Here is an 11193-nt window from a genome sequence, read left to right as displayed (position 1 = left end):
AGCAGAGGATATGGAGAGAAAGAGAGAGGGGGACAGTAGAGGATATGGAGAGAGAGAGAGGACAGTAGAGGATATGGAGAGAGAGAGAGAGAGAGAGAGAGAGGACAGTAGAGGATATGGAGAGAGAGAGAGGACAGTAGAGGATATGGAGAGAGAGAGGACAGTAGAGGATATGTGGAGAGAGAGAGGACAGTAGAGGATATGGAGAGAGAGAGAGGACAGTAGGGATATGGAGAGAGAGAGGACAGTAGAGGATATGGAGAGAGAGCAGGAGAGTGGTCTTGTCCTACAATCCCCTCCTCTCCCCCCTTATTTTCCTCAATCACTTCCTGTTTCCTCTGTTGTTTTGTTGCACTTCCTGTAAGGAACCCCGGGCAGCCATATTGTTTTTGTCCGTGGGGCTTATTTACGTAGATGAGCGACAGGCCTGTACCGGTGTATTGTCTGACCCATGTCATCCACCCAACCTTCTCCTCTATTCATCAATCAGTGTGTGTGATACAGGATGGACACAGCTAGCTTCTTCTGTCGGTAAATTGTCAGACAGAAATTCAATATGGATGTTTTCCTTGTAAATTTCTCCAAGTGAGTATATTTAGGATCTTTGTCCTCCTACACGCAACACTTTACAGTGCTTCCCCTTTAAAATGTGTATATAGATTTACTTTTATGGTAGTGTCTGCAAGAGGCTAGATTTGTGTGTGTGTGTGTGTGCGCGCTTGCTCGTGTGTGTGTGTCGGCTGGGTGCCTGACCCATGGTTTCGGTCTTCTGTCTGTTTGTTGCAGGTATTGATGCCAACATCACAGACTGCCAGGGAAGGACAGCTCTGGAGATCCTCAGAGAACACCCCGCACAGAAGTCCCAGCAAATCACTGCACTCATGCAAGGTAACACACATTAACATACACACATTAATATACACACACATTAATATACACACACATTAATATACACACACATTAATATACACACACATTAACATACACACATTAATATACACACACATTAACCTACACACATTAATATACACACACATTAACATACACGCACATTAACATACACGCACATTAACATACACACACGTTAACATACACGCACATTAATATACACACACATTAATATACACACACATTAATATACACACACATTAATATACACACACATTAACATACACGCACATTAACATACACACACGTTAACATACACGCACATTAATATACACACACATTAACATACAGACATTAACATACACACACATTAACATACACGCACATTAACATACACACACATTAACATACACACACATTAACATACACGCACATTAACATACACACATTAACATACACACACATTAACATACACGCACATTAACATACACAAATTAACATACATGCACATTAACATACACACACATTAACATACACACACATTAACATACACACACATTAACATACACGCACATTAACATACACACAGTAACATACACGCACATTAACATACACGCACATTAACATACACGCACATTAACATACACACACATTAACATACACGCACATTAACATACACACACGTTAACATACACACACATTAACATACACACATTAACATACACACACATTAACATACACACACATTAACATACACGCACATTAACATACACACATTAACATACACGCACATTAACATAAACACACGTTAACATACACGCACATTAACATACACACACGTTAACATACACACATTAACATACACACATTAACATACACACATTAACATACACGCACATTAACATACACACACATTAACATACACACACATTAACATACACGCACATTAACATACACGCACATTAACATACACACATTAACATACACGCACATTTACATACAGACATTAACATACATGCACATTAACATACACACTTTAACATACACACACATTAACATACACACACGTACCCATGTGTTTACACACCACTCTCTCTCTCCCTCGTCGTGACAGTGTACATGGTTGTTTAGAGTAACAGGCGGTGTAGTGTCCGGATGTGTGCAGATTGTGTGCAGATTGAGACAAATCGTTCCAGGAAGTTTATTTGTCCAATGGGGAACAAGAACAATGTGAGCCCTCTGTGTTCCTCTTCCTATACACAGGGGGGGATTCTCTTATGCAACCTAATGCTTCAGCCATTGTCTTCTGCTCTCAGAGAACGATGCACTGTTGTCACTAGTCCTGAGGTGTTAGTGTAGGATAATGAATTTACGGGTTAACTCATTGAGTTGAGTGGCCTGGTTATCTGCAGTTATGGCTAAGCTCCTAGAAAAACTCTGGGATGTTCTGTAGGAGTGAGTGGTTTTGAGTTTGTGGATGTGAATTTGGATGTCTTGGTTGTCCTTTTCATGCGCCGAATACAACATGTGTAGACTTTACCGTGAAATGCTTACTTACAAGCCCTTAACCAACAGTGCAGTTCAAGAAGAGTTAAGAACATATTTACCAAGTAGACTAAAATAAAAAGTAACACAATAAGAATAACAATAACGAGGCTATATACAGGGGGCACTGGTAGCGAGTCAGTGTGGTGGGGTACAGGCTAGTTGAGGTAATTTGCACATGGAGGTAGGGGTGAAGTGACTATGCATAGATAATAAACAGCGAGTAGCAGCAGTGTACAAAAGGAAGGGGTCAATGTAAATTGTCCGGTGGCGATTTGACTAATTGTTCAGCAGTCTTATGGCTTGAGGGTAGAAGCTGTTGATGAGCCTTTTGGTCCTAGACTTGGCGCTCCGGTACCGCCTTACGGTAGCAGAGATAACAGTCTTGGCCCCAGTGATGTACTGGGCCGTACGCACTACCCTCTGTAGCGCCTTACTGTCAGATGCAGAGCAGTTGCTATACCAGGTCGGTGATGCAACCGGTCAGGATGCTCTCGATGGTGCAGCTGTAGAACCTTTTGACGATCTGGGGACCCATCTTTTCAGTTACCTGAGGGGGAATAGGTGTTGTTGTTGCCCCCTTCACGACTGTCTTGGTGTGTTTGGACCAGGATAGTTCGTTGGCGATGTGGACACCAAGGTACTTAACTCCCGACCAGCTCCACTTCAGCCCTGTCGATGTTAATGGGGGTCTGTTTGACCCGCCTTTTCTTGTAGTCCACGATCCTCTCATTTGTCTTGCTCACATTAAGGGAGAGGTTGTTGTCCTGGCACCACACTGCCAGTTCTCTGACCTCCTCCCTATAGGCCGTCTCATTGTTGTCGGTGATCAGGCTTACCACTATTGTGCCGTCAGCAAACTTGATGATGGTGTCGGAGTCATGTTTGCCCACGCAATCGTGGGTGAACAGGGAATACAGGAGGAGACTAAGTACACACCCCTGAGGAGACCCAGTGTTAAGGATCAGCGTGGCAGACGTGTGTTGCCTACTATTACCACTTGGGGGAGGCCCATCCGGAAGTCCAGGATCCATTTGCAGTGGGAGGTGTTTAGTCCCAGAATCCTTAGCTTAGTGATGAACGTTGTGGGCGCTATGGTGTTGAACGCTGAGCTGTAGATAATGAACAGTATTCTCACATAGGTGTCCAGTTGAGAGCTATTGAGATTGCATCATCTGTGGATCTGTTGGGGCGGTATGTGAATTGTTGTGGGTCTAGGGTGTCCGGGAGGATATTGTTGTGAGCCATGACCAGCCTTTCAAAGCATGGCTACTGACGCGAGTGCCACGGGGCGGTAATCATTTAGGCAGGTTACCTTCGCTTCCTTGGGCACAGGGACTATGGTCTGAGGGCAGAGCGGGATTTCTTATAGGCGTCCGGATTAGTCTCCCGCTCCTTGAAAGGGGCAGCTCTAGCCTTTAGCTCGATGGGGATGTTGCCTGTAATCCATGGCTTCTGGTTGGGATATGTACGTACAGTCATCGTGGGGATGACGTTGTCGATGCTCTTATTGATGAAGCCGATTACTGAGGTGGTGTATTCCTCAATGCCATTGGATGAATCCCGGAACATATTACAGTCTGTGCTGGCAAAACAGTCCTGTAGTGTAGTATCCGCGTCATCTGACCACTTCTGTATTGCGCAAGTCACTGGTACTTCCTGCTTTAGTTTTTGCTTGTAAGCAGGAATCAGTTGGATAGACTTATGATCAGATTTGCCAAATGGAGAGCGGGGGAGAGCTTGTTTGCATCTCTGTGTGTGGAGTAAAGGTGGTCTAGGACTTTTTTTCTCTGGTTGCACATGTGACATGCTGGTAAAATTTTTGTAAAACTGATTTAAGTTTGCCTGCAATAAAGTCTCCAGGAAATTGGAGGGCTCTTCTGGTTAGGGTGCCACACACACACACACACGCACGCACACGCCTCAGATTTACACTCTGATAAACTTGACTCTGCTGAACACAGATAATTGTATATGGGCACACTGAACACATAGAACTATAGACACACACACACGGGCACACTGAACACACAGAACTATAGGCACACACACACACTAACTTCCGGCGCCGACTGAGATGGCCGCCTCGCTTCGCGTTCCTAGGAAACTATGCAGTTTTTTGTTTTTTTACGTGTTATTTCTTACATTAGTACCCCAGGTCATCTTAGGTTTCATTACATACAGTCGAGAAGAACTACTGAATATAAGATCAGCGTCAACTCACCATCAGTATGACCAAGAATATGTTTTCCGCGACGCGGATCCTGTGTTCTGCCTTACAAACAGGACAAAGGAATGGATCGCATGCAGCGACCCAAGGAAACGACTCCGAAAAAGAGGGAAACGAGGCGGTGTTCTGGTCAGACTCCGAAAAAGGGCACATCGCGCACCACTTCCCAGCATTCTTCTTGCCAATGTCCAGTCTCTTGACAACAAGGTTGACGAAATCCGAGCAAGGGTGGCATTCCAGAGGGACATCAGAGACTGCAACGTTCTCTGCTTCACGGAAACATGGCTTACTGGGAAGACGCTATCCGATGCGGTGCAGCCAACGGGTTTCTCCACGCACCGCGCTGACAGGAACAATCATCTCTCTGGTAAGAAGAGTGGCGGGGGCGTATGCCTCATGACTAACGGGACATGGTGTGATGAAGGAAACATACAGGAACTCAAATCCTTTTAGAATTCCTCACAATCAAATGTAGACCGCATTATCTACCAAGAGAATTCTCTTCGATTATAATCACAGCCGTATATATCCCCCCCCCCCAAGCAGACACATCGATGGCTCTGAACAAACTTTATTTAACTCTTTGCAAACTGGAAACCATTTATCCGGAGGCTGCATTCAGTGTAGCTGGGGATTTTAACAAAGCTAATCTGAAAACAAGACTCCCTAAATTTTATCAGCATATCGATTGCGCAACCAGGGGTGGTAAAACCTTGGATCATTGTTACTCTAACTTCTGCGAAGCATATAAGGCCCTGCCCCGCCCCCCTTTCGGGAAAGCTGACCACGACTCCATTTTGCTGATCCCTGCCTACAGGCAGAAGCTAAAACAAGAGGCTCCCATGCTGAGGTCTGTCCAATGCTGGTCAGACCAAGTTGACTCTACACTCCAAGACTGCTTCCATCACGTGGACTGGGACATGTTTCGTATTGCGTCAGATGAAAATATTGATGAATACGCTGATTCGGTGTGCGAGTTCATTAGAACGTGCGTCGAAGATGTCGTTCCCATAGCAACGATAAAAACATTCCCAAACCAGAAACCATGGATTGATGGCAGCATTCGCGTGAAACTGAAAGCGCGAACCACTGCTTTTAATCAGGGCAAGGTGTCTGGTAACATGTCCGAATATAAACAATGCAGCTATTCCCTCCGCAAGGCTATTAAACAAGCTAAGCGTCAGTACAGAGACAAAGCGGAATCTCAATTCAATGGCTCAGACACAAGGGGCATGTGGCAGTGTCTACAGTCAATCACGGACTACAAGAAGAAACCCAGCCCAGTCACGGACCAGGATGTCTTGCTCCCAGGCAGACTAAATAACTTTTTTGCCCGCTTTGAGGACAATACAGTGCCACTGACACGGCCTGCAACGAAAACATGCGGTCTCTCCTTCACTGCAGCCGAGGTGAGTAAGACATTTAAACGTGTTAACCCTCGCAAGGCTGCAGGCCCAGACGGCATCCCCAGCCGCGCCCTCAGAGCATGCGCAGACCAGCTGGCCGGTGTGTTTACGGACATATTCAATCAATCCCTATACCAGTCTGCTGTTCCCACATGCTTCAAGAGGGCCACCATTGTTCCTGTTCCCAAGAAAGCTAAGGTAACTGAGCTAAACGACTACCGCCCCGTAGCACTCACTTCCGTCATCATGAAGTGCTTTGAGAGACTAGTCAAGGACCATATCACCTCCACCCTACCTGACACCCTAGACCCACTCCAATTTGCTTACCGCCCAAATAGGTCCACAGACGATGCAATCTCAACCACACTGCACACTGCCCTAACCCACCTGGACAAGAGGAATACCTATGTGAGAATGCTGTTCATCGACTACAGCTCGGCATTCAACACCATAGTACCCTCCAAGCTCGTCATCAAGCTCGAGACCCTGGGTTTCGACCCCGCCCTGTGCAACTGGGTACTGGACTTCCTGACGGGCCGCCCCCAGGTGGTGAGGGTAGGCAACAACATCTCCTCCCCGCTGATCCTCAACACGGGGGCCCCACAAGGGTGCGTTCTGAGCCCTCTCCTGTACTCCCTGTTCACCCACGACTGCGTGGCTACGCACGCCTCCAACTCAATCATCAAGTTTGCGGACGACACAACAGTGGTAGGCTTGATTACCAACAACGACGAGACGGCCTACAGGGAGGAGGTGAGGGCCCTCGGAGTGTGGTGTCAGGAAAATAACCTCACACTCAACGTCAACAAAACTAAGGAGATGATTGTGGACTTCAGGAAACAGCAGAGGGAACACCCCCCTATCCACATCGATGGAACAGTAGTGGAGAGGGTAGCAAGTTTTAAGTTCCTCGGCATACACATCACAGACAAACTGAATTGGTCCACTCACACTGACAGCGTCGTGAAGAAGGCGCAGCAGCGCCTCTTCAACCTCAGGAGGCTGAAGAAATTCTGCTTGTCACCAAAAGCACTCACAAACTTCTACAGATGCACAATCGAGAGTATCCTGGCGGGCTGTATCACCGCCTGGTACGGCAACTGCTCCGCCCTCAACCGTAAGGCTCTCCAGAGGGTAGTGAGGACTGCACAACGCATCACCGGGGGCAAACTACCTGCCCTCCAGGACACCTACACCACCCGATGTTACAGGAAGGCCATAAAGATCATCAAGGACATCAACCACCCGCACCACTGCCTGTTCACCCCGCTATCATCCAGAAGGCGAGGTCAGTACAGGTGCATCAAAGCTGGGACTGAGAGACTGAAAAACAGCTTCTATCTCAAGGCCATCAGACTGTTAAACAGCCACCACTAACATTGAGTGGCTGCTTCCAACACACTGTCATTGACACTGACCCAACTCCAGCCACTTTAATAATGGGAATTGATGGGAAATGATGTAAATATATCACTAGCCACTTTAAACAATGCTACCTTATATAATGTTACTTACCCTACATTATTCATCTCATATGCATATGTATATACTGTACTCTACATCATCGACTGCATCCTTATGTAATACATGTATCACTAGCCACTTTAACTATGCCACTTTGTTTACTTTGTCTACACACTCATCTCATATGTATATACTGTACTCGATACCATCTACTGTATGCTGCTCTGTACCATCACTCATTCATATATCCTTATGTACATATTCCTTATCCCCTTACACTGTGTATAAGACAGTAGTTTTGGAATTGTTAGTTAGATTACTTGTTGGTTATCACTGCATTGTCGGAACTAGAAGCACAAGCATTTCGCTACACTCGCATTAACATCTGCTAACCATGTGTATGTGACAAATAAAATTTGATTTGATTTGACACACACGGGCACACTGAACACACAGACCTATAGGCGCGCACACACACACACACAAATATTAGAAAAATGTATGAAAACAAAAATGTGCTTTTTGGTCTTCATTTAAGGTTAGGCATTAGGGTTAGCAGTGTGGTTAGGGTTACCTATAACATCTGATTTGCTGACTTTGTGGCCAGCTAGCGACCACTCTGCAGTACTGCCTCCAGAACAAGATTCTTGGCGGAAAAACGCTGACCTGCACATATGCTTCAGTCATACTGCACACAGACTCAAAGAGACACAACAATGGTATCCACAAGTTCATCTGACTCTGGGGGAGCAGAACAATGGCCCGAATCTCCCTTTAATCACAGCTGTAGACTGAGGTTGACTAGACACCAGAGAAGACCAACAGTCTTGACCTGACATATAGAAGCTACAATCAGTGGTGCTAGTAGAAGCCCTGCAGTCTGCTGTTGTGTTCCCTGTCTTTCTAACCACAGACAGACAGACAGACAGACAGACAGACAGACAGACAGACAGACAGACAGACAGACAGACAGACAGACAGACAGACAGACAGACAGACAGACAGACAGACAGACAGACAGACAGACAGACAGACAGACAGACAGACAGACAGACAGACAGACAGACAGACAGACAGACAGACAGACAGACAGACAGACAGACAGACAGACAGACAGACAGACAGACAGACAGACAGACAGACAGACAGACAGACAGACAGACAGACAGACAGACAGACAGACAGACAGACAGACAGACAGACAGACAGACAGACAGACAGTTCTAGATGATTTAGAGGAAAAGGTAAAGATAGATGAGAAGAGAGAGATGGGAAACAAAGGGGTTAATTCAGGGTCAGGAATGAGAGAGGAGGGAGAGGTAGGTAGGGGGAGAGAAGGAGGGAAAATAATAGTGGGGATGAGAAGGAGAAAGACAGACCGAGGCAGGGGAGGAGAAGAGAAATGCAGAGATTGTGACAGAAAGCAAATTCAGGGTTCAGCTGGGAGAGAGTGAATGGATCAGCTGCCTCCCATTTCCTGTCAGAGGGAGAGAAAGTGAGATTTCATTCCGTGATTAATCCCACCTATTTAAACACAATAGTATTCAGTCATCAATATTCCTGTATTTAAATGATTCAATCCATATATTTAGAAGTTATGTATGAATAACGTATGCCTTTTTACACACACACACACACACACACACACACACACACACACACACACACACACACACACACACACACACACACACACACACACACACACACACACACACACACACACACACACACACACACACACACACACACACACACACACACACACACACACACACACACACACACACACACACACACACACACACACACACACACACACTGTGTTACGGTACCTCTGACTTTAGTTGGATCTTTCATACTAACACACAGCCAGGCTCCTGCCTTGTGACTAAACTGTGTGTTTGTGTAGTGTAGTGTATGTTAGCGAGCTCATAGTTTCCTCCGGCTTCACACTCCCATTCCCTACGCCTTGTGTGTGTTTTTGTATGTGGTTCACTGTCAGTACAATTAACTGGTTCCCTGCTCTATGTCTGCAAACCTTTGAACCCTGCAATCACATCACCATGCTCTCTGTCTCTCTGTCTCTCTGTCTCTGTTTCTCTGTCTCTGTGCGTGTCTCTCTCTCTGTCTCGCTCTCTCTCTCTGTCTCTGTGTCTCTGTCTCTCTGTCTCTGTGCGTGTCTCTCTCTCTGTCTCTCTCTGTCTCTCTGTCTCTCTGTCTCTGTGCGTGTCTCTGTCTCTCTCTCTGTCTCTCTGTCTCTGTCTCTGTCTCTGTGCGTGTCTCTCTGTCTCGCTCTCTCTCTCTGTCTCTCTCTGTCTCTGTGCGTGTCTCTGTCTCTCTGTCTCTGTCTCTATGTCTCTGTGCGTGTCTCTCTCTCTGTCTCGCTCTCTCTCTCTCTGTCTCTCTGTCTCTGTGTCTCTGTCTCTGTGCGCGTGTCTCTCTCTCTGTCTCGCTCTCTCTGTCTCTGTGCGTGTCTCTGTCTCTGTGCGTGTCTCTGTCTCTGTGCGTGTCTCTCTCTCTGTCTCTCTCTCTGTCTCTCTCTCTGTCTCTCTCTCTGTCCCTCTCTGTCTCTGTGTCTCTGTGTCTCTCTGTCTCTGTGCGTGTCTCTCTCTCTGTCTCTGTCTCTCTTTCTCCGTCTCTGTCTCTCTCTCTCTCTCTCTCTCTCTCTCTCTCTCTCTCTCTCTCTCTCTCTCTCTCTCTCTCTCTCTCTGTCTCTCTCTCTGACTCTCTCTCTCTCTGTCTCTCTCCTCTCTCTCCTCTCTCCTCTCTCCTCTCTCTCCAGAATATATGATGGAGGAGATGATGGACAATAAGAGTATGTTGATGGAGGAACCTATTCGCCAGTGTCCTGTCCCCACACCTCGCACCTCTATCCCCTCTCCCTCCGCTTCCCCCTCCCTCAGGCACAAAAGTAAGTACACCCACACACACATACAAACTTGCGCACAAACACACACACACACACTTTATCCACATTTGGTTACGTTACGGCCTTATACTCAAATGGATTAAATAAATAAAAAAATCCTCACACAATACCCCATAATGAAATTTTGGCAAATACCCAAATATCCGCCATCATTCTTAAATTAAGAAGTTTGGAACCACCAAGATTCTTCCTAGAGCTGGCCGCCTGGCCAAACTAGGAAATCAGGGGTGAAGGGCCTTTGTCAGAGAGGTGACCAAGAACCCGATGGACAACCATCTCTGCAGCACTCCACCAATCAGGCCTTTATGGTAGAGTGGCTTGACAGAAGCCATTCTTCAGTAAAAGGCACATGACAGCCCTCTTGGAGGCACCTAAAGACTCTCAGACCATGAAACAAGATTCTCTGGTCTGATGAAACCACGATTGAACTCTTTGGCCTGAATGCCAAGCGCCACATCTGGCGGACTCCTGGCACCATCCCTACGGTGAAGCATTGTGGTGGCAGCATCATGCTGTGTGGATGTTTTTCAGCGGCATGGACTGGGAGACTAGTCAGGATGGAGGCAAAGATGAACAGAGGAAAGTACAGAGGGATCCTTGATGAAAACCTGACCCAGAGCGCTCAGGACAGACTGGGGTGAAGGTTCACCTTCCATCAGGACAATGCGGGACTGGCTTCGGGATAAGTCTCTGAATGTCCTTGAGTGGCCCAGCCAGAGACCGGACTT

General features: G+C 46.6%; 1 protein-coding gene across 1 annotated transcript in view; it reads left to right on the top strand.

Moving 5' to 3' along the window:
* LOC123994385 (ankyrin repeat and sterile alpha motif domain-containing protein 1B-like) overlaps positions 1–11193 on the top strand; it is a 509344-nt gene that overhangs the window by 176979 nt on the left and 321172 nt on the right. The window contains 2 exon segments of the mRNA XM_046296905.1: positions 787–888; positions 10319–10447. Of these exon segments, the coding sequence (XP_046152861.1) occupies positions 787–888; positions 10319–10447 (231 nt within the window).

The sequence above is a fragment of the Oncorhynchus gorbuscha genome, linkage group LG14, assembly GCF_021184085.1.
Source record: "Oncorhynchus gorbuscha isolate QuinsamMale2020 ecotype Even-year linkage group LG14, OgorEven_v1.0, whole genome shotgun sequence".
NCBI classification, from domain to species: domain Eukaryota; kingdom Metazoa; phylum Chordata; class Actinopteri; order Salmoniformes; family Salmonidae; genus Oncorhynchus; species Oncorhynchus gorbuscha.
Note: the sequence above shows the minus strand (reverse complement) of the source record. Positions and strands in the feature narration are given on the sequence as shown.